General features: G+C 36.9%; 2 protein-coding genes and 1 long non-coding RNA gene across 12 annotated transcripts in view; all 3 read right to left on the bottom strand.

Annotated features, from left to right (window-relative positions):
* The window catches only part of HSPA14 (heat shock protein family A (Hsp70) member 14), a 36643-nt gene that overhangs the window by 11116 nt on the left and 1097 nt on the right, over nucleotides 1-24430 (bottom strand). For 4 of the 6 annotated variants that reach the window (XR_004991943.1, XM_036460456.1, XM_045588240.1 and 1 more), the window contains exons 2-10: nucleotides 24342-24422; nucleotides 24185-24267; nucleotides 14794-14842; nucleotides 14553-14658; nucleotides 13673-13763; nucleotides 11598-11702; nucleotides 7964-8125; nucleotides 6053-6208; nucleotides 1933-2035 (exon numbers count right to left, since the gene is read on the bottom strand). Coding sequence is in view for 5 of the 6 variants with exons in the window: in XM_036460456.1 (XP_036316349.1) it covers nucleotides 1933-2035; nucleotides 6053-6208; nucleotides 7964-8125; nucleotides 11598-11702; nucleotides 13673-13763; nucleotides 14553-14658; nucleotides 14794-14842; nucleotides 24185-24267; nucleotides 24342-24422 (936 nt within the window). In the remaining variant the exon portion in view is untranslated. The remainder of the gene's footprint in view (nucleotides 1-1932; nucleotides 2036-6052; nucleotides 6209-7963; nucleotides 8126-11597; nucleotides 11703-13672; nucleotides 13764-14552; nucleotides 14659-14793; nucleotides 14843-24184; nucleotides 24268-24341; nucleotides 24423-24430) is intronic. The other 2 variants (XM_045588235.1, XM_045588233.1) reach the window with 2 other exon arrangements.
* On the bottom strand, nucleotides 2312-3628 carry LOC123653207. The gene is made up of 2 exons (XR_006742874.1): nucleotides 3094-3628; nucleotides 2312-3026 (listed from the first exon to the last, which is right to left on the bottom strand). It is a non-coding gene; the product is annotated as an uncharacterized LOC123653207 (long non-coding RNA).
* LOC118731743 (zinc finger and SCAN domain containing 29) lies at nucleotides 19253-24398 on the bottom strand. 5 transcript variants are annotated; one of them, XM_036460524.1, is made up of 4 exons: nucleotides 24342-24398; nucleotides 24185-24267; nucleotides 21492-22220; nucleotides 19253-20949 (listed from the first exon to the last, which is right to left on the bottom strand). In XM_036460524.1, exons 3-4 carry the CDS (start codon nucleotides 22141-22143, stop codon nucleotides 20432-20434), a joined length of 1170 nt encoding a protein of 389 aa, XP_036316417.1. In that variant the 5' UTR covers nucleotides 22144-22220; nucleotides 24185-24267; nucleotides 24342-24398; the 3' UTR covers nucleotides 19253-20431. The 5 variants fall into 5 exon arrangements, with proteins under 5 accessions (XP_036316417.1, XP_036316427.1, XP_045444209.1 ...); XM_036460534.2 differs by having other exon boundaries at nucleotides 21492-21980; nucleotides 24342-24371; XM_045588253.1 differs by lacking the exon at nucleotides 24342-24398 and having other exon boundaries at nucleotides 24154-24267.

The following is a 24430-nucleotide window of genomic DNA, read 5'->3' as shown; positions in this document are numbered from 1 at the left end:
GTCTCCTTTTCCCCCCATTGACCTCTCCCTAGCCACTCACACCCCTTCAGTGAACATCGAGTCTAAACGGGCAGTCGGACATCCCTAGAGAGGTCCCAGATTGGAGGTGTAATCCACTAAGATTAGGGGCTCATTTGCTACTGTCACTACTTGAAAGAGACAACTCTATATTTTTAAGTTATCAAAGGCCTATATTTTAGAAATACCTGAAAAGTAAATCTTTAATAACATTTGGAATCCTAATCATGAGTTCGACTTTTATTCAAGCAATTGAAAATTGTACCATTTGTGATATCTTGTAATAATTACCTGTAAGTGTTATTTATCACCCTCCTAATTAAAAGAGACAAATTAAGACTCATGAAATATGTTATTTGCCCACTCTGGAACTATTAACACTATGAGCCTTTGATTCAGATGGGTCTGTCTCCATGCCCATTCATTTCCCACCACCACCTTGTTACTATTATATACTCAGGTCTTATTCTTCAGAATCCAGCCCCTAACCTCCAAGCACCTAGCATAATATAAATGCTCAAAAAAATTACTGAATTGCAAAGAAAAATTTTAAAAATGACTTGCATGATATAGCATACACTAAAATAGTTAAAATAGAAAAACTTTCAAACTATAAACAAATTAAAAGACAATAATATTAAATATTTGTCATATATCTAAACAAAGATGGAATTTATAAACTTAGAAGCAGCTGAAGAAATCACAGTAATAGACCAATACATTTAAATAGATAAATAAATGAAACTTCTATATATTAAATACCCTTCTCTCTAATGGAACCAAAATTAAACAGTATACTACATGCCTCAAAAGAAGACTGCAGCAAATAAGTTAATACTGTGATTATATAAAGCAGGCAAAGAAGATGAAATTTATATTTACACACTAGAAAATACAAAATCAAATAAAATTAATCCTTGATTTAATTATATAGGAATCTATTCTAAGGAATAATTCAAATATGGTAAAAGCCAAGGGTCAAATGTGGACATCCTTAAAAATAAATAAATAAATAAATAACAAAACAAACAAAAAAACCACAAAAGTAGACATCCTTGTTTTGAGGGAAGCAGAAATCCAATTTAGGTGTCCACAACAGAACAACAAAATCATCTATTGTGCCTTTTCTTTCCTAGGATATTAATAATCTATTTAAAATTGATTTTAAGACTATGCAAAAATCAGTGTAATATTAAATGAAGAAAATAAAATTCAGAATTGTACAAATTAAATTAGAGATATTCTAAAATATAACAGTTTGCCTTTTAGTATTTATTTTCTGAGTTTTCTTAATATGTATAGTTACTATTTTAATAATTAAAATAAAAAATTTACATAACTTTACTAATTTTTAAAATATATTTTTATTAACTTTTTAAATTTTAATGCATGTAAAACACTTAGAAATAGAGCTTCACACAGAGCAAACATTCAAATATTATCAATCACTGCTTAGAATTAAACAATATACTGAAAGGAATTATTCTCTTTTGTTAAGAAACTGACATATATTACTAGAGTCATTAATCAAAATGTATTGAATTAATTTTCCTTACTGATTAACACAAGTTGAGAAAATATTTAAATATATATTTTATTGATTTTTTACAGAGAGAAAGAGAGAGGGATAGTCAGAAACATCGATGAGAGAGAATCATTGATCAACTGCCTCTTGCACACCCCTACTGGGGATGTGCCTGCAACCAAGGTACATGCCCTTGACCAGAATCGAACCCGGGACCTTTCAGTCCACAGGCCGACGCTCTATCCACTGAGCCAAACCGGTTTCGGCAAGTTGAGAAAATATTTAAATTCATAAAAATTTAAATTCATAAAAAGTTCATAGGGACTATTTTCTAAATCCCAATTCTAAAATTGCTCCTAAAATAAATAAGAAAAATATAAAAGTATTACCTTGTTGATATCATCTGCTGCAAATCCACTTTGTTCTAAGAGGGCTCTGATTGCTTCTATACATTTATTAAAAAGTGGAGAACAGAGAAGTTCAAATCTTGCTCTGTTCACACAAAGAAGAGGAAGAAAAAAGGCTTATACAATTAAACAAGACATTTTTTACCTTTTTAAAATAATTTTTATTTCGACGGAAATGTGATTAATTGCAAAATTTATTAAAATCTGTTAAACTGGTTTTATTACCAAGGCTTTCACTAGAATGTCATTTTTTAAAAATATATTTTTAGTGTTCATAGTATTACAGATTATTTACCATCCTCTCCTCCCCTTCTTCTCTCAGCCTCTACACACCCACCCAGGTCTAAACTACCCTATTTGCTGCCTGTGTACAGGACATCTTTTTCTTATGAAGAGTAAAGCCAAAACCTAAGGTGACAGTTCTCTTTAAGAATAGGTTTATGATCAGAACAGGATTATGTAGCACTTAGCAATGCAAAACTATGGGGGGGGGGGGGGGGGAAGAGGTGTACTAAATTATTCATCTACCAATGTATGAAGACATGTTAAGAATCAAATTCAGGTTGGAGATTCTTACCCAATGCCTACTTACAGGTTTTCCATAACCTGAAAATGAAAACTCAACGTATGACAGTCCCAACAGTAAATCTATTGATCCAAATAATTTGGAAGTGTTTATTTTTTTTGCGTTCAAGTTTTAAAAATTATTTTGCATTCTTTTTTTTTATAATCTGAGACTATATTATACCTAAATGTAGCTCTTTGGCATAATCTGAGAAAAATGAATGCTAGCATAGAATTTTAAAAATATATATTTTTATAGATTTCAGAGAGGAAGGGAGAGGGAGAGATAGAAAGATCAATGAGTAAGAATCATCAATTAGTTGCCCCCGCAACACCTTCCACTGCAGATGGAGCTTGAAACTTGGGTATATGCCCTGATGGGAATCTAACTGTGACCAACTGGTTCATAGGTCAATGCTCAACCACTGAGCCACACCAGCCAGGCACTAGCATAGAATTTTAAAAATAATCTACATTCAGGAAAAACGTACTCCCTAATTTTATACTGAACTCTTTAGATACAGACAACTAATTTTTAAATTTATTTGTGCTAACGTACTCCCTAATTTTATACTGAACTCTTTAGATACGGACAACTAATTTTTAAATTTATTTGTGCTATCTCTAGATATTAAAATATTCCTATGCTTGTGATCTTAGTGATAAGGCAAAATTTCTTTAATAAAAAATTAAAAATTCTATTTCATTCTTAATAACTGATATTAATAAGCCAATATATACTTATATACTGAGTACTTGGACAAACTTAGCACAAAGTGAGGAATTCTGGAAATAGAAAAAATAGACACTCTGTCCATCTTTCTATTTTTTGGGCTGTAGCTTCAAATCTCACTTAAAAGATCTAGAGTAGTGCTAATAGAATTTTTTGTGAACATTAGCCACACGCGAGTACAGTAAGACCTCAATATAACTAATTCAGATGAGGGAGTATTTGTTAAAAACCAAAGTCCATTATATAATAAAGTAGGTTTTCTGAATGTGTATGCTAAAAATTGACATATTAGTGTACCTATTTTTACTTTGTAGATATGTTTGTGTAATTAAATTAAGTATGTATGAATACTTTAATTTCAGTTTCCTATATGTATTATAGTAATTTTAAATTTATACTTAATACAATCTAATAAATGCATGCATACAACAGTTACCATGAGTAAACAAATGTTAAGACTGCTATTAAGATTGGCGTGACAACAGAATCAATTACTAAATGGGCAATGCTTGTGATCATGTGCTAATCATTCAATGAGCCCTGTTTATGAGAAGTGACTCCTGGGTTTAAATATGTAATATCGATAGTTGTAGATATGTAATATTTATGTATGTCTGTGAAATTAAGTGTTTTTTCCCAACATACAGCCTAATTGCGAAAATTTAGTAAAAATAACTGAATTAATAACAAAAAGGTAACTTGTTAATTTAATTATAAGCAAATCTTGGTTAAAAGAATTTTAAAATTAACATGGTATTAATTTTCATATATGACATATGGACCCAAAATTTTGTCCATTAAATCCGTAGTCCATTAAATCAAGGTCTGAAAAATTGAGGGTTTATTGTATTGAGCACTGGAATAGTGGCTAGTGTTACTGAGAAATGGAACTTTTAATTATTTGTTTCTAATTAACATATCTAAATGGCAACAGGTAGCTAGTGGCTATTATATTGGACATGCAGAGCCAGAATCTTCAGAAAAGTCCAGGAAGAGTGAGGAAGCTAAACTATAACAGACAGATGAAAAGAGAATTTAACCAAATATACTCAGTACAATACTAAAAATAAAACAATGCTATAATTCTGGAAGTTTTCACTATGTTTCCAGCTCACCTGTTAAGTTTTGGGGATGTTTAAATGGTTTAACTAGTTGTAACTATTACTATTGTTAGTAATATGCAATATAAAATGATAAGGCAACATCCTCTCTTTGGACTTTCAGGGTAAAAGTGCAATCACTGATAAGCAATGATTTGGATTATGTAAAAGACAAGGGTATTAAAAACAATTTTATGCACATTATACCTATGCTTAGTGAAAGTCATAACAACTATTAAAATTTAAAATGATGATGGGTGACAGAGCAATCAAAACCAAAATAAATATCAATCTTTAGCATCCTATATAATAAAGGCTAATATGAAAATAGACCTAACGGTGGAACAACCAAACAACCGGTTGCTATTGACCACCAGGGGGTGCATGCGGAACATGGCGGGTGTTGGAAGGCAGCAGGCAGCGAAGTGCGGAACATGGTGGATGTCAACCACAGCAGGATGGTGGAGCCGGTGAAAGGGGGTGGGTGTGGGTGTGTGTGTGCCAGACCAAGGTGGGGTACTGGTCGCTGTAATTAAGGCGAGCTTTTGGTGGTTACTGAAAATTCTTTGCTCCCATGAGCTGCGGTCCTGTCCAATGCTTGAACCTGCTGCTGGCCCTGATTGTCCCTCAGGGCTTCTCCACTTCCCCTGCCCCTGAGGGACGATTGGAGCTGGCAGCCACCTCTCATACCCATACCCCCTGCCTGCAACGGCTGGCTTGCACCCACTGCTGGTGCCAGAACCACCGCTTGCATCTGCTCTTGCTTGGCGCTGTCAGTGGGTGTTAGTGGCATCTGCTGGCCTTGATTGCCCCTCAGGGCTTTTCCATCTCCTGAGGGGCAACTGGGGCAACAGTCACTGCTTGCACCTGCTGCTGGTGCCAGCAACTGTTCTGCCCTGTCATCTGGTGCGAGTGGGGCCAGCACCTTCAGCATGTGGGAGCAGTGGCTTTGAGAGCAGAGCTGCCAGCAAACAAAGGACCATCCCCGCCCCCTCCTATCCCCTCAAATGCCACAGCAGGAGGGACCAGGTGGGGTGTGGAGGATGGGCCAACACCAAGACCCACCCTTATGCCCAAGGCAGCCTCCCAGCCCACAGTTCCTTTCTGGGTGCTCGAATTCATGCCTTGGGCCCCTAGTAGTGTAATATTTACAGAGTATGAACTTTGGGGTCAAACTGGCTAGGTTTGAAACCCAGGTCCATCAAATAATTGAACCTCTGTGTTTCAGCTTCCTCATATGTAAAATAAGGACATTATCTTTGGGTTGTTGTGAGGATTTGATGAGTTGATACTTAGAATACAGGCTACCACACAGTGTTGATGATTAAGTTATAATAAACAAACTTGAAACATGTGCTAGCCCCACATCAATTTTAAGTGATAAAGTAGGAGTCATATAGGTGGGGCTGCCATTTAATAAACCTGAAAATCTCAAACTTTAAGTCTCCTCTCACTATTCTTTAAAAGATCTGGGATTTTTTCAGACACTGCTATTTGCAAATAACAATCACATCTGACATAATTATTTTGCAAACAGTTACTTATTCTGACAAAAATTGGATCCCATAAGTAAACACAAGAAAGCTCTCCTTTTATAAATGGTGAATTTAAAATGAACAAACAAAAAACCCAAAAGTGAAAAAATTATACCTAAACATGAAAGCACTTGACATTTTAATGAAGGTTTTTTGAATTTCAATTTTACCTGGACACATTGCAGTCAAAATCTTGACCTTCATATAACGAGTCAAGGAAACAATTGGCACTTCCCAAGGTTGACAGAGAATGTTTTGCAATGTCAGCACTGTTCATCAATTTCATCATGGCTCGGGCATTTCCTCTAACGTCATGTTTGAAGGATCTAAGTTAAAAATATAGTTTCTGACGTGAGAATTTATTATAATTAAAATCTGGATAATCTCTATTAAGATAATAAGCAACTCATAAAGCAGTATTAATACCAGATTTTATCATCTGGCTTTCAACCCACCAAAATTTCTGAAGAAAATTCTCTGCAATTAAAAGAAGAATCTCTTAAAGAAGAATCAATAACCAATAAAGTTAATATTCTGAACTTCTGCATTCTGTACCTTTAATAATAGAGTATACTTTAAAGAAAGCAGAGTACCTATTATATTTTATTTTTTGCAGATGAGACAAATGGAGATTATGTAACTAGGTCAAATCTCATATATTACCCTTTGAAATTGATGCATTGTTCAATGGTGTAAAATTATCTGTCCAGCTTTTAAAAAATAAACTAAAAGTGGTTCTTTAAAGAAATTTGAACATACAAAACATGCAGAATTACAGTTCCTCTGGCAGTGAGCAAAGGCCTTGCTTTTATACATGTACATTAATGAGACTTAGGAGTAAAATTAACACTACTCTACCTTGAATTGAAATACTTTATAACAAAAAATGGTATAGATCTTTCTTTGAAAAATGAGAAATTACAACTTTTTCAAGACTTTCTTTTACCCAGTTTAGCTAAACAGATGAACTGTTTCAGCTACATTTTTTTTTTTTAGTGCAGTAATGTCCAAAATATAACTTTTATACTATATGTGGCTCTTGATATGCCAAATAAGAATAGAATTTTGAATGGGATAACTGCATCCAGTAACAAAACTAAAATCTTCTTTGTAATAGATTAGTAATTAAATAAACACTTCATTAATTCCCTGGAATGTGACTATAACAATGTAATCTTCATCAGCTCTAAACTTAAAAACTGTTCAGAAGGTAGCTCACTACCTCAGAGCTGGTAACCCACCCTCCCTTCACCAAGACATAGAGCAGCATATGAAGAATTAAAAAACGGTACTTGAGATCCAAGTCCACATAATTCCACGCCTAGTAATTCCTTAAACTAAGTAAAAAAAATCTAACCAAGTAAACTGCACTGGACAGGTTGGCCTATGCTTCCCTACATTTGTGTGGATAGATATTAACTCCACAAAAATATTCAGTACATTAGAAAAAAAACATATCCTCCTTTGAAGCAGAGCAATTTCAAATAAACTAAAGGAAAATGTCAATCAAAATATATCATGCTGAAGCAGGTTTGGCTCAGTGGAGAGAGCACTGGCCTGTGGACTGAAAGGTGCCAGGTTCGATTCCGGTCAAGGGCATGTCCCTTGGTTGTAGGCACATCTCCAGTAGGGGGTGTGCAAGAGGCAGCTGATCAATGATTCTCTCTCATTGATGTTTCTAACTCTCTATCCCTCTCTCTTCTTCTCTGTAAAAAAATCAATAGAACATATATATATATATATATATATATATATATATATATATATGTACACACACACACACACACACACACACACACACACACACACACCCTGGCTGGTTTGGCTCAATGGTTGGAGCATTGGCCAGCATACTGAAGGCTGGCGCATTCAATTGCCAGTCAGGGGTATGTGCCTCAATTGCAGGTTCCCTGGCCCCAGTAGGGATGTGTGTGGGAGGCAGTCAATCAACATGTTTCTCTCACATTGATATTTCTCTATTTCTCTCTCTCCTCCTTTCACTCTCTCTAAAAATCAATGGAAAAAATGTCCTCAGGTGAGGACTAACAACAATATATATAATCAAATTCATTATTACTCACCTCTGAAACTCAGAAGCTAGATGCTGTGCTAAAGTTTCTGTAAATTGTGTACCTCCGATGTTATCATCAGTGTTTGTTGAAATAACGCGATATATTCCACTGTTAACTTCCATGACACTGATAGATAAGGATGTTCCTCCAAGTTTGAACACTAAAATATTGCTTAAAAAAGAGATAACATGCGTAAGTTATGAGAGAACACAACATTTTAAAGCTAAGTTGGACTTTTTTTTAAAAAAATCAATCTTTATTGTTCATATTATTACAAAGGTTCCTCATTTCTTCCCCCCTCCATCAGGTTCCCACCCTTCCCTCTGCCCTTTCCCCACCCCCCATTGTCCTCATCCTTAGGTGCACAGTTATGTTCAGTCTCTTCCCACATCCACCACTCCCCTTTTCCCTGAGAATTGTCAGTCCACTCTGCTCCAGTATCTCTGATTCTATTATAATCAACAGTTAATATTGTTCATCAGGTTTTTTAATTTCCTTGTGTTTATTTTAATTAATAAACTTTTATATTTTTAAGAATAAATTTCAAAATCTAATAATTTTAAACCTTGTTTTTTCTGCCCTGGGAACTGAGAAGCAACTTGTTTACATGTAAACTTGCCCTTAGGCTATCAAAAGGCATAGCCATTCAAATGTAAATGAACACATTGTTTAAAGATAGCTGCTGGCTGGAATTGGATTAACTGTTCTGGGTAGGAAGGGCATGTCCTCCCCTTTCTCCATTAAAATTAAGGTGTTAGCTTTAAAACCTCTTTTTGGCAAGAGACCTTAAACTTTCAGAACTTTAAATTTTGCAGGTAGAAATATTCTGGTCAATTACTTAGCATTTTCTCAAATCAATAATACCTCCACATGCCCACACAAAAGACACTTCCAAATAGCTCAACCAACCTCATCCAGACCCCACACAAGGCACTCACAGATCAACACCCCGGTGCTACAACTCAACACATCCAGATCTAACCCTTCATCACTTGATTCAGCAGACCCTCAAGTTCCCCCAAGTTTCCAGCCATGTCTGAGAAGCAGCCCTGGGGCATGGGCAGGCAGCAGCAAGCTGTTCCAGGCTGGCTGCTCCGGGCCTGGCCTCTGTTGCTCTGGGCCGCTCCACAACCAGCTGCTCCGGGTCTGGCCGCTGCTGCTTGGGGCCTGGTTGCTGCTGCTCCAGGCCTGGCCGCTGCTGCTCCGAGCCCGGCTGCTCCGGACCCGGCTGCTCTGGGCCTGGCCGCTCCTGGCCTGGCTGCTTCCGACCCGGCCGATCCCACCTGGCCACTCCCGCCTGGCCGCTCCTGGCCTGGCTGCCACTGCCCCAGGCCTGGCTGCTCCAGGCCTGACTGCTGCTGCTCCGGGCCCGGCTGCCATCGCCCTGGGCCTGGCCACTCTGGGCCTGGCTGCTGCCACTCCAACATTTTTTTTTTTTAAACGCATTTATGTTGCAATGTTGGCTGCTGAGTTGAGTTCTGTCTTAATCTTCGATTTTTTAATATCTCCTTTGTATTCTTTCTTAAGTAATTTTACTATCTTTTTGATATAACTTGATTTCTTCACATTGAAAACTTCTTTGGTTTCTTACTCCTTGTCCTGGAAGCTCAGCAGGCTGGCCCACGGCATCCCTTTGTTCTCCTCGGCCTCCTGCGTGCCATGATCGGTGCCACCCAAGAAGCAGCCTCCGGCCTCGGCTCCGTGGCTGGCGATTAGCGGTTGAGGGTCCATCGGCACCTCCCCACCCAGGGGGGCCCTGTCGCCCGGCTCTTTGCCGGCGCCCAGCGGCAGCTCCCACTCTTCATCGCGTTCTTCCCAGTCTGGAGCTTTTGTCTCCTTCCTGCTAGGGCAATCTACCATCCGAGTCAACAGTCCTTCCTCTGCATGCAATGTGTGCGACTCCAGGGGCTCTGCTTTTCACCACTCCCCTGGGATTCTGCCTCACAGCCCCGTCTCCCTCTGTTTGAGCCTGGGTCCCCAGGGTCTGCCCTAGAACGAGGGTTCAGCGTTGTTGGGTCTGGGGTTCAGCCCACTCCGGAGCTTTTATTTCCTTCCCACTAGGGAATGCCAGCCAGGTACTCAGCCTCCCCCTCCTCTCTGGCTCCGTTCTCTTCGCGTGTGCGCACGCGCGCACACCATGTCTCCGTACCTTAGGCTTTTACAGCTCCTCTGATTTTTTCTTTCCTTCTTGTTGTAAAATTTTCAGTCAGTCGACTTCCTGTAGCTCTGGGCAATGTCCATTTTATATTTTAGTTGTATTTTATTGAAATTGTTGTGTGCAGCTGCGGTTAGGTGTTTACCTGTGCAGCCATCTTGGATCCTCCTGTAGGTTGGACTTCTTACACTAAGGCACCACTTAGTTTAATCCATTTAGATCACAAATAAGGAAACTGAAAATCTCACATGAGTAACTAACTTGCCCATGGTTGTGTGGTGATTGCTGGGGTGAGGGGTGTGGAGAAAGGTAGAAGGGAGTATAGAGAGGATAAATGATGATAGACAGAAACTTGACTTGGGTTGGTGAACACACAATACAGTGTTGTAGAATTGTACACCTAAAACCTATACATTTTGTTAACCAGTGTCACCCAATAAATTCCATTAAAAAAAAATTGTCCATAGTCATCACTTATTGGTGAATTTAGCTTAAAAATCAGATCTTCTAATTTTAAGTGAAAATTATTTTTCATTTAGTTATGCTGGTAAAAGCTGGTAAAATTGTATTCTTTTGAGTGACTGAAGTTCAAAACACCAACTTTTCAAATAAAGATTTGCAATTATAGTGAATTGTAAGAGAATTAAAAATAGGAATTTTGTGTTAATGTTATCCAAGTTACTGCTGCAATAACATGTCTATAAAAATGAAACATACCCAAAACTAGGAGCTCATTTCCTATGCATAAAAATTTATAATTTCTGATATTTTATATTGGGCTGTTTCTAGATCTTAGCTATTGTAAATTATGCTATGAACATAGGGGTGCATATATTCCTTTTAGTTTACCTAAAAATAATTTCCTACTGATTTATATATATTCATTTCTTTACTCAAACTGTGAGATATAAGGTGAAACAATTAGGGGAAATTAACACATCTGAATTAATTTCCTTGAAGCAGCATATGTCAGGCCTATTAAGACAACCTTGACAACTAAATTAGGATATGTTTTACTGTTTCATAATCAAAATAATTCTTAAATTCTCACATAGGATTTCTCACCATCTGTCAAGACAAATGTGTATAAAACTACTCACTAGATATAAGCAGGTTTAATAACTGAAATTGCTAATAAAATGAAGTGTCCTAGCTTGATTTAGAATATGTGGCCAAGCTTACAAAAAAAATAATTTGAAATCTGTTGCCAAACTTACAAATTTCAAATCTATCTCAGTTATAGGGACAAAATGTGGGTGATGGGAGAAGGATAGATAAGCTCAATCTTCCCTCCTGTTATGACCCTTCTCTGCTTTCCTAGGACACCTTTCTCATCTATTTGAAAAACTCCAGTTGAGAGTTTTGATGTCTTTTCATTCACAAAGGCTTGGAAGTGCTGCATTTTATAATAATCTCTATTGATGTAATTGCTATAATCTTAAATGTTTTCTGCACTGAAAAATTTAAAACTGAAAATACGGTTTTTACCTTTTTCCAGCAGGGGAGTCTTGTCCAATTCCATAAGCCAGGAGAGCTGCAGATGGTTCATGGATTAACCGCAAAACATTAAAGCCAGCAGCTCTGGCTGCTTCCCTGTGGACAATTTGCTTTCAATGAATTTTACATCACAACATGTTCAAGTCTACATTTTAGAAATGTTCTGTTGTAAGATTTTATGCAATAGCAAAAAAGATTTCATAAGTAGAACATGGATGGTAATGATCTTTAGAAGCAAAATAATAGGACACAAGAGATCAATGTGACTCTTAAGAGATCATTTTCATTTCATAATGTTCATTGGTTGATCTCTTCCTACTCACCTCTCCTTCCCTCTGAGATTCGACAGTCTGTTCCATGCTTCTATACCTCTAGATCTATTTTGTTCATCAGTTTATTTTGTTCAATAGATTAAATATATGAGTGAGATCATGTGATACTTACCTTTCTCTGTCTTATTTCACTTAGCATAAAACTCTCCAAGTCCCGCCACACTGTCTCAAAGGGTAAGAGACCTTTCTTTTTTACTGTTGCATAATATTCCATGGTGTTAATGTACCACAGCTTTTTATCCACTTATCTACCAATGGGCTCTTGGGCTGTTTCTAGATCTTAGCTATTGTAAATTATGCTATGAACATAGGGTGCATATATTCCTTTTGATTGGTTTCTTAGGATATAGTCTTAGAAGTGGAATTACTGGCTCAAATGGCAGTATGCATAACTCATGGACACAGATAATAGTGTGGTGAAGACCTGGGAAGAGAGCAGGGGTGGGCTAAAAGGGATCAATGGGGAAAAAAAGAGAACGTGTAATACTTTCAACAAAAAAGATTGAAACAAACAAACAAAAAAATTTTGTCCTAAAGTACAACTGGTTAAGAATGAGAAACAAAGAAATAAAGAACAAATTAAAAGCTGGAAACAGAGAACTAAAGTTGGTAGAGAGAAGCTATCTAAAATAGAACAAATGTATTATATAGTACTAAATGTATTATATAGTATAGGGTAGAAGAGAGAGGGGGTCCCCTCAGCCTGACCTGCACCCCCTTTCAATCTGGGAGCCTTTGGGGGATGTCCGACTGACGGCTTGGGCCCATGGGGAGTTATTTATGGTTAAATAATTAGGTATTGTTTTATAAAAATTAATAATAATGTTCAGTCTATTTTCTTAATGAAAGAAAATACCATGTGTTTATATTGAACAAGAGAAAGCTCTCAAAAATATCTATGCTTATAAACTTTAGACAAATTTATAACACATTTTGCAATTTTCCAATTTCTTTTAGCGTCAGTTTTTATTTTTATTTATTTATTTATTTTTAAAATATATTTTATTGATTTTTTACAGAGAGGAAGAGAGAGGGATAGAGAGTTAGAAACATCGATAAGAGAGAATCATCAATCAGCTGCCTCTTGCACACCCCCTTCTGGAGATGTGCCCGCAACCAAGGTACATGCCCTTGACCAGAATTGAACCTGGGACCTTTCAGTCCGCAGTTCAATAGCATCAGTTTTTAATATCCCACCAATTCAAGTAAATGAAGCAATTTTCTGCCCCAGAAGCAACTTAGATGTTTGCCAAAGCCTCATGTGAAACTCTATCCCAAAAGTAAAGGCATGCATTCTCACCAATTACATATGCATATTCTCAAAAACTACATGCTACTTTTTGGTTGGATGTTAATATCTAAGATGAAAGAATACCTGCAAACATATAAAATTGCCTATTTTTATATAATTTTAACATAAACCCTAATTACAAAAAAGTAGGGCAAAGTAATTCATAAACATTAACTTAACCTGGTAATTGAGAACATTTCTAATCAAAATAGATAAGAAGGTATATCTAATTTTATATTGTCTTGCCATTTCATAAAAGATAGGAAATATTAATGATCAGTAACATACTTTTTACCATACTATTTACATATACACATGTATTTACAAGTAAAATTTTATTGCCCAAAGGGTTTTCAAATGCAATTTTACTTCATTATTTTATGGTTATCTTATAAAATTTGTATTTCCTTTAAGCAAATAATATAAACACATATTATACTTACCCAAGAGCATTTTTTTGCTTTTCTCCAAAATCAAATGGAACAGTAATAACTACATCATTTGCATCTGAGCCCAAGACAGAATGTGCCGTTTCTATATATTAAAAAAATAAAAAAATAAATTCTAATGACACAGAAATATATCAAGTGATCCTTTCTGAGGTTTATCAATTTGCAGCAAAGATCTTCTCACTGTAAAGATTTTCCAGTTCACTTGCTGTCCCACCCTACTGATTTTCTCTTTTTGCTCTCTTAAACCATGCAGGTTGTTTTGGTAATTTGTGGACACAGAACTAAGTACTTTCCAAAGTGCCTGGCTCTTAGGCTTCAGTTTCAACCATCTCCCAAAGTAGACTGGTTTTTATTGAGAATGCGCTTCTAATGTGTCAATGTAAAGACAAACAGTATAACATTAGTTCAACACATTAAAGGGATGCCTTACATCCCAGAGCTGATGAGTACTATGTAGATTAGCCATATGCATAATCTACTCCAAAATTTCCTAAATTGTTTTAAGAATGCCACTTAGCTCTGGAAGCGATGAAACCAGACCTACTTAATCTGCTTAACTATTGTTGAGAGTGTACTGTCAATCTTAAAGGAGATACAATATTCACTCTTCATCACATTTGGCCACTTCATCTTAAGAAGTTTTGAAAATGCTAATTCAGCCCAATCCATTTACATTACTTCTAGTGAGATCGAAGTCAGGGAAGCTAAGTCATTAACCATAGTCACATAGCCAATTAGTGGCTCAGTCAGATACTATGGAGTGTAGGTCTCCTTACTGCTAATCTGCTCAATCAGCTGCTTCTCCCTAGAGCAAAAAATATGTCTACTTTTTAAGATCAATTCTTAAAAAAGTTTTGCTTTGGCTCAATACCTTTCATTTTACTAAATATCAGTCTGGCAACATCTCCTGGGTTAACAAATTTTGTTTCTTCTCCAGTATCTATTTTATATCGTAATTTTCCATTTTTTTCAATGACCTAGAAAGAAAATTATAAGTGTGTTAAATAAGGAATAATTTTAATAAAAATATCAAGTGTCAAACCAATATTATAGGCCAGCACCTTAGCAATTTACTTTGTGTAATAGGGAAGTAGTAACAAGACCATACTCACTGAACATTTACTTTCTGTGATGTATTTCAGAGCCTGTGGGTCATCAGAGCTGTTCATAAAGATAAAGATAAGTAAGTATTAAAATCTGTATTCTTCATATGTAAGGTTTAAAGAACACTACATTTTTTTAAACCACTGAACAAATATAAAAATATAAACAAAATTAAGTTGCTTAATTTTTAAAAAAAACTTCAAAAAATTTTCAATTACTACAGAGGATCTTTACAAAGGGTATAGTAATTCTATTAAAGTGTTAATTTTTGCATTTGAAAGTAGCTCTTAGTTGTTCTGAGATTTCTGCTATTAATAGATACTATAAAACATTTGGGGGTGATTTTTCATTTGAAAGTAGCTCTTAGTTGTTCTGAGATTTCTGCTATTAATAGATACTATAAAACATTTGGGGGTGATTTTTCATTCTGTCAGTGATTTTGTTACATACTTCCACATCTATAAGAACCAACCACTGAGATAAAAATGACAAAAGAAATAATACTGCAAACTAAGGGCAAACCAGCATGCATAATGTCATCTCTGCTGCTTGGTCTGTACGTGAATCAACAACCAAAATCAAGAGTGAGCAACAGTACAAATGTTATATATAGAAAAGTACACAGTACTACAGGTGGACAGATCAATAATGCCCTACATAAAGTGGGTACTAAGTAAACGTGCATGGCAATAACATAAAATGGGTTTTTAAAAATATATATATTTTATTGATTTTTCACAGAAAGGAAGAGAGAGGGATAGTTAGAAACATCGATGGGAGAGTATCATCAATCAGCTGCCTCTTGCACACCTCCTACTGAGGATGTGCCCACAACCAAGGTACATGCCCTTGACAGGAATGGAACCCTGGACTTTTCAGTACGGAGGCCAATGCTCTATCCATTGAGCCAAACTGGTTTCGGCAAAATGGGTGTTTTGTTGCTCAAAATAGTAATACCAATTTATGCAGACTATGCTTTCACATATATTACCTTACTTGATCGTCCCAATACCTCAATGGGATTTATTTGGCCAGCATTATTTTAGACGTAAGATTCATAGAGGGTCAATGACTTAAAAAGTTAATAAGCGGTAGAGTCAGTATTTAATCCCAGGTTTTTTCTATCCGGGTATGGTTATTCACTTTACCAGACTGCCTGGCAGTAAGATGGTGTATGACTAAGTACTTCTGCCCCTTGAGCAGAAATAGGAGTAACTAATTTTTGGTTTAATGTCATTTTACTAAGATTAAGTAAATCCTTCCCTTAAACCAAGAATGTCAAACTCAAAGGCTAACACGGGCCAATAAACTAGGTTTAAGTTTATGTGGGCTGCAAAGAAACAAAAACGTCAATTTTCTTAGAAACAGGTTTATTTCAATAGACATGCTGAATACAAAAGGCTAAAATAAGTGATCGTTAACATAAAAAAGAACTTTAATTTTTCTCGAACATTAACTTACCAGACACAAATTAATAAGCACAACACAAATAAACCAATTTTTCTTGTTCTCCAAAAGAGAAATTTTTCCTGTTGTGCACACTAAACAAAGTCAGTCCAAGACCAATGACGTGACAATCAGCTGCTAAAATATTCGCTGCTATTATTAGTGGTGAGAAATGGTATGCCTGCATGTAAGGGAAGTGAATGCAACACAATTATAGTAATCATTAGTGAATGTTGTAGTTCCTTATTAATAATTATGTGTAACAGGATATTGTAAAAATTAAGTCACAAAATTTTTATTGGAACATTTCTTACATACCATAATATTGGCTGGGCCACGAAAATACTTGTTGTGGGCCATGAGTTTGACATGCTTGCCCTAAACCCTTCTTTCAAGGGTGTGTGGCTATTCTGTTCAGAAACTAGCCTTAAATGTTTAATAAGAAGAGGTGGAAATTAATAGAGACTAACTGCGAAAGCAAGCATGTTACACTAGCAGCCGACTGCAATATCATTAATCTTGTAATAACTTGTTTGGTGTGCACAACAGGAAATATTTCTCTTTTGGAGAACAAGAAAAATAGGTTTATTAGAGTTATGCTTATTAATTTGTGAAGTTATTCAGTGTCTGGTAAGTTAATGTTTAAGAAAAAATATTAATTTTTATTAAAATGTTCTATTATTTTAACGATTACTCATTTATTTCAGCCCTTTGTATTCAGCATGTCTATCGAAATAAACCTATGTTTCTATGAAATTTGAGGCTTTTTTATTTTTGCAGCCCACATAAACTTAAACCTTGTATATTTGGCCTGAGTTACTTTGAGTTTGACATACTTGTACTAAAGGATTACTGAACATCTGATGACCCTAATCTGAATAATTAAGAGAAAGACAAAAGGGTTTAAAATTGCCTAATTTGGTTTAAAAGTCTGTCCGAATACTTGCAGATTCCCCACACTTCCTTCTCTATCACCTAAAAATTGGTAGTGAGGAAACAGGTAAAACAGCTTGCCCGAAATCACATGGTTAATGGTAGAACTGGCCAGAATCCAGATCTTTAATGCAAAGTTTAGTATTCTTTCTATTGAACCCTCCCCTTCTTCCCTTTTCAAAAACCCAATATCCTGGACAAATAACTTTAAGAGTAAGAATCAGATTAAGTGTGCCCAGAATAATTTTTTTTGCACCAATGTTGTAAATTATGCACATTTACCAGATATTTTTAGATCAGAATTTAAGTCAACCAGGATAATTTATCCTATTGTGTAGGCTACCTACCACTCGGAGAAGATATTTGCTGGAAAAAGGTATTTTATGGAATTTAACTCTTCGAAAGGAAAATTATTTCTCAACTGCTACGCAAAAAGGCCCTGGCTTATGTGAAGACAGAAAGCACACATAGCTCTTGTATAGGCAAGAACCTGGAGATTAACTAATAGAAAAGCAGAAAGTAAGAATGCAGGTGACGACAAATGATCACAGATAGCACCAGAAAGTAGCGAACTGACCCACAACTACATACAAATAAAAACTTTATTTGTTCACACCAGGATTAATTATGTAACAGAAAAACAAAGGATGGTGGGAGGTTAGTATACAGAGCACCTTATTTACATCATGATCTTAAGAAGGCAGAACGTTAATCCTACCATAGTATCACCATCTTTATCAGCAATGCTATTTTATCTTCCTCCTCTTCCTTACCTGTCTCTTACATGGTTAACAGGGGACATACCAGCACTAATGTGCTACAGGGTCTTCTTTCCAACTACTGTCACAGTATAGTGCTTTCCATGTATGAAAGCATTTTTACATTTATGTTTCTTTGACACTCACAACAATCCCGTGAGGTAGGTAGGACATTATCAATTTAATAGGTGAGGATCCTGAGATATACCAGTAGAATGGTAAAATGACCCATTAAAGGATGGATAGGTAGTAATGGTTTGGCCTGGAACTTAAGCAGGATTTCTGGGCTTATTTTCTTTTATACAATGTCCCCTTATTACAACTTCCCTCCTCTTTATAATATTTTTCCTATTTCTGTTCTGTTCACTTTATTTTCCTTTAGTTTTATTCCCACAGTAAGATTACATTACCCATTAGTTTTTCACAATACTACCTTCAAAGTTTAACTCCACTTCTATACTTTAGTACTTCCTTTATCTCAAATAAATCACTGCCTAAGTATTTTGCCACCATTAATAGATTTAGTATAGGCCTAATTCTTCACCAAGCACTTCCGTTTTTCCAAAATGTCTACCTACCTACATTAGTGTTATCTAGTTATAACTGACATATATCCTCCATTTACTGACCTAAAATAATTCAAATGATATGCCAATGTAACCGTGACAGGATTAGAACCCAGTTCTAACTTGATTCCAGTGTATGCTACCACAGCAGCTGCCTCCTCCATACATTATCCACTTAACAGAGCAGCTCACTTGTTTGCCATCTATTCATGGTTCTAGGTATGTTCCCACTGTTTTTTGACTATTTCTTCACCTATTTGTACCGTATTTTTCGGACCATAAGACGCACTTTTTTCCCCCCAGAAGTGGGGGGAAAAAGTCCCTGCGTCTTATGGTCCAAATATAGCCTACACATATACTTTAAAAAAAAAGTTTTTTTACTTGCCCGGCTCTGTGTGGTCTGTGTGCTTGCCCAGCTCTAAAATGGTTCTAAATGCTGCTGTTTACTGTTTACAGGGTTGATTACATGTGTTTATGACTGTGATGTTGGGTTTTAATGCACATAAAATATTTTAGGACACTATTTGTTTCAGAATCTTTTTTTTTTCATTTTCCTTCTCTAAAAACTGGTGCGTCTTATGGTCCGGAGCGTCTTATGGTCCGAAAAATACGGTATTTCTTGCATTAAGCATCTAAGCCTGCAAAATATAAAACTTCTTCCAACATGCTCAGACGTTTTTTCAGCCCATAGATTGAAGAAAAACTTTTTAAATTGGAAATATGGCTCAACACCTGTGTTTTTTTGAGAAAATAGAATGTATTTGTTGAGAACCTGTACTTAAAAGGAATTATTTATTGCAAGCAGTCTTTATTCACATCATGCTCAACTCTTCCCAAAGCTGTTCTTTTCTCCCACATGCCACTAACTAGGTGATCTTTCTTCAACATGATGTGAAAAAGAGTGATATTGGAAAGTTCCCTAGAAGAAAAGTTTTCTAGTGCTTGTCTTCTGTAACACTTAACACAGAAACAATGCTAACAAAAAAGAATGAAATTAGCTAAAAAGCACCTGGGAAACTAATATTATCCCAAATCTTTCTAAGATATCAATTAGCAATTCAAACTTAAAGATATGTAATTATGTATATAAAGAACCCCAGTAATATAGAATGCAAAGAATTTACTTACATTTAATATTTTATAAACAGCCAGTATCTCATTATATCAGATTATCAATATGAACCATAACACATGATTGTGGCTTCCTATCAGTTCTGAATTATATCCTATAGAGACTAAGAACTATTAAAATGGAGGGAAAGATGGTTTGACTATTGAGTGCTTACTAGTAGGTATGTCACAGATACAGCAGTGAAAATGAGAGAAAGGTACAAATAGATGTTGTGTCTATAGTAGTCTTGAGCTATAGAAGCATAAAAAAAAAATGAAGACTTTAAACTTCAGAAAGCAATCAAGTTAAGCTATTCAAGCAATGAAGTCATCGTGGTATACAACCATAATTCTATATCTTGTCAACTAATGTGCCGCATCCTTGCCTTACCTCGGCCAAGGTCAGAAACATTAACTTATATGTGTAGATGGTGCTTTTAAACCCTTTCACATTTATTAGCTATTTGATCCTCACAACATCCCTGTGAGGTAGGCAGGTTAGGAATTGTTACCTAGCTCCCCCTTTACTGATGAGGAAACTGGTGCAGAGAGGTAAACTAAATTGCCTCACATTAGTGACAAAGCCAGGGCTAACTAGCTCTGGAGTTGGCTCCATCCATTTTCCATTAGGCCGCCTCTCAAATATCTGAAGTCTTCCAATTAGTGGAGAAGTTTGGGGAAGACAACTAGCAGGTGTATTCCTACTCGTCTGCATATTTCCGGCTCATCCACGCTTTTTCTGAGGACATGGAAAAAGATCCAGGTCACCAAAAGCCAAGTATTGGATCTGGGCTTCTACCAGTTTAGGATATACACCCTTTTATCATTAGTTCCTAACTTTTGGTGTTAGAAATTAACCTCTGAAGCAATTTTTCAAGCCCTAGCTGAAAAGCACCGGTTGCCTCTTCCACTGCTGTTGCCAAGCGTCTCACTGCAATCACGGCATCCCTGCGGAGCTCATTGGCAGTATCTTGCTGAGCACTGACCTCCTCACCAATAGCAATCAGCCTGTCCAATTTTTCTTCCTCACGTTTTGAAAGTTCTCGTGCCAATCTCCTGTTTTCTGCCAATTCAGCTGCAATAGTCCTGGCCACTGACCGCCTTCTTCGTCTTGCCCACCTTGGAGGGGGCTCACTGGTCAAAGGCCTATCCCCACCAGAAAAAGAAACTCCGGAGGAGATTGGAGGCTGCTGTGTGAAGGCCACCCCAGAAGTGTTTCGGCCGGTGCTGGTGCAGGGACTGGGTTCACCGGACACACCCAGTTTGGTCATGGGGCTGCTCTGACAGGGAGCAACTGCACCTCTGAAAAGGTGGTGGGAACTGCTGTAGCTGGGGGTCCCTTGAGAGCACCCTGAAAAACAAAGCAACAATGTTGCAGAGAGGACATTCCTGCTAAGGAAAGGCATGGAGCCAGCAGCAGAGCTGAGAGACAATTAAAAACTGTGGTGGGTCCTAGAAAGTCCTCTCTCCACAAGGGACTGGGAAGAATTCATTTCTTTGGACTGGACATTTTAGCCTATTGTAACCTTATCTCCAAAACCTTTCCCCTGCTAACTGAGCCCCTTTCCACTTAGCTATCCAACCCACTCTATATCCACAAACGCCTAAGTGCCCATTATAAATATTGCCAAAATAGTTTGGTTCTAAAGAGTACTTCTACATTTAAAGAGTTCTATACCTTACATACCTGGGGGGGGGGGGGGGGGTGTCATAGCTTTTAAACACCTGGAGCCCATTATCTTATAATTAGGTTTTAAAAACAGAGGGCAGAGGCAAAAACAGGGGTTATGTTAAAACAAACAAAACAAAAAACCACCACCACCATCCAATCATATACTGTTGTTTAGAACCAAGTGACTCTGGGACCCAATCCTTTACATGTTTGGAAATTACCTGCACCTGAGGATTCATCCCAGGACTCCTCAAGGTCACTGGTTTCTTGCATCTGGTCAGTGATTCTCAGTTGACAATCCTCATCTGATTCCTTAACTGTTTTCGAGATAGGCTGATAATCTGCTGCCTGAGTCCTTTTTGGTTTCAGAATGTCGGTTCCCTCTTCCCCTGGGTTGCCAGAGGCCAATAAGTTCTGAGTATAGTGCTTAGCCCAAGCAGCATCCTCCATTAAGTTGTCTGGGTCAGTCACTACCTGATTTCGGAGAAGCTGATCCAAGGTCTCATAAAATGGACAGTGTGGTGGGTCACCCATACTTGTGGCATGGGCAACATATGCCTTTAGATATAATGCCTTCAGAACTTTAAACTTGGAGCGGCACTGACGATCGGTGCGGCGGAAGCCTTCCTGCTGCATTCGCTCAGACACAGCCTGATAGACATCTGCATTATGATGCACAGTCTGGAGGCGTTGAATGTATTCAGCCTCACCTAGTATGGAGAGAAGAGTTCGCGTCTCCTGTCTGGACCACCGGATGCCCGCACTGCTATTGGAACTGGCCATAGTGGACTGGGAAGGAAGGCTAGCTGACGAAAGCTCCTGGACAGCAAGGTCCAAATCTGAAGGTGTGGGGAAACTCTGGGTGCTTTCCATTTATTTTCAGGAGCCAACAGATTCTTCCTTCTCAGGGCTAGTTGCTGAGAAGCCAGATCCAAGGACCAAATTTCTGGCTGGAAGGCCACAGGGGAATGAGAGTTACAGGAAGGATGTAAGGATAATTGTGGCAACAAGTTAAGCAGTGCTACCTGTAAGTAGGTCACAAACAGGTACGATGCCAAGACTGAGAAAGCCCAACTTTGGGAGTTCAGCCAGTATAGACACTGCCCCAGGGGCTAAAAAGGGCCCTACTGACTTGATAACAAGGGGACTGGCTCCTCCATGGAGGCCAGAATGGTTCCAAGGCTGAAACCTGGGATACTGTGTGTCAGTAAAAACCATCATTGTCTTCTAAGTAGACAGACGAAGTGGGAAATACCTGGAGCATAAGGCAGCTAGCAAGACCATGGTGTAGCAGTTTGTCTGCAGGATACTCATCCTTCACTAACCTTGCTTCAAGCAGCATACTGTGGCTATGTATTACCCATCTGACTGTCACCATTGCACTCCTTCGTTAAAGTTTAACTTTCAGGGCCAGAAAAATAATCATAAATTATTGTTAATACAAAGCTTTTTGCATAATACAGCAAAAGACAACCACATCTTTACTCCAAATGTCTGCCACAAAACAGCAGCATGAAACAAATGGACTACTAGGATCTGTGGACATGTTCTAAATCTTGATTATATCAATGTCAATACCAGATTGTGAGACTATACTATAATTTTGCAAGATGTTATTATTGGGAGAAAGTGATATATGGTAAAGTATAGCATCTCTTTGAATTATTTCTTACATTTATGTACAAGTACGCAAATATTAAAGTTCAATTAAAATTACATATTGTTGGTGGCTTACAGTGAATCTAGCTTCAACATCCATCTACAATTCCTTGTTATTTTTTCAGAACTTATAATTTGAACATATTTGAAAACACCTAATTTATCACCATCATCATCACCACAAAAATTTCAATTCTCTATAAAATGCTGTAGTTTCTGATTTTGTGCATAGCTATCCTAAAAGGGGAGGGGGGGAAGCCAAGTTCAGTTTAACTACAGGAAAAGGATAATTTAAAAAAATTTATATGCATAAAAAAATAAATCAACATTAAGAAAATTTCTATTAAATTCTCAACAGAACAACACAGAAAGAAACCTGAGTCCAGGTTAGGAGTCCCGAATTGTAGTCCTATCTAGTTCACCTCCCTTACTTCTCTGTGCCTTGATTTTTCTCATCTATAACTGGAAAGAGATAAAACCTGCCCCAATGATCTCATAGGGAGTTGAGAGAAATAAAATATAAATGGAAAGCGATAAAACCTGCCCCGATGATCTCATAGAGATTTGAGAGAAATAAAATAATAGATGTGAAAGCACTCTGAAAACTTATACTATTTCAAGTATTACTATTACAGTGAAAATGAAACCCCCTAAGTATTATGATAATTTATAATTTGAGGAGACATGAGTCTGGGGAAGCAAGACTCTTTAATCTTTTAATTAAAGCTGTAACAGATGATTAACCTGATTCTTGCATAAGATGCTACTTAAACTGTTTCTCTAATGATTAAATTTATAAGCCACCGGAAAAGTTAGTTCCCAGAAAGTGTCATAAAAGGACCCAAAGAAAATTGATAGTATCTACATAAATTATAACCAAATGTAATAGATTTTATAAAAATCAACTACAATGCAAAGTAATCAAAGTCCCCCAAAATCTTTCACGTTCCCTCAGTGTAAAAATTCCAAATTACCACCTCTGAATGACACAAATTATCAAAATGAAAGGAATGTTGGTATATATCAATACAAACAGACCTGTCTGCAAGAAACAAACATATGAGTGAAACCCATCTTTGAGAAGATGTGACATTAATCATCAAAAGAAAGTGGCTACTGAAGTACTCTCTGAAATAACTCAGAAAAAAACAAACCCAGAAAAAACAAATGGTGTTTCTAGTTTCATTCCACATTATGCTTAGAATGTAAACACATTTTTATTACCTATATGTTAAAGTAATATTTTATTCCATACCTTCGGCCAAGGATCTGCTTTACTTTCATTACTGTATTTGAAATATTTCTTATTCTACTTTGTTTTGCTGCCAATCCAACCACCTGGAAAAGAGCAATATATTACAATGCATGTAATTTTTACTTATTTCAAAGCAAAAATATGAGGGGAATAGTACCTCTTCATTTTCTGAGTAGGCAACAACAGCTGGAGTAACTCTGTCACCCGCATCATTTGCAACCACATCAGCCCGGCCATCCTGGAGAA

The sequence above is a fragment of the Pipistrellus kuhlii genome, unplaced genomic scaffold (assembly GCF_014108245.1).
Source record: "Pipistrellus kuhlii isolate mPipKuh1 unplaced genomic scaffold, mPipKuh1.p scaffold_m20_p_1, whole genome shotgun sequence".
Taxonomy (NCBI): domain Eukaryota; kingdom Metazoa; phylum Chordata; class Mammalia; order Chiroptera; family Vespertilionidae; genus Pipistrellus; species Pipistrellus kuhlii.
The sequence above is the reverse complement of the archived record's forward strand: the minus strand, read 5'-3'. Positions and strand labels throughout refer to the sequence as shown.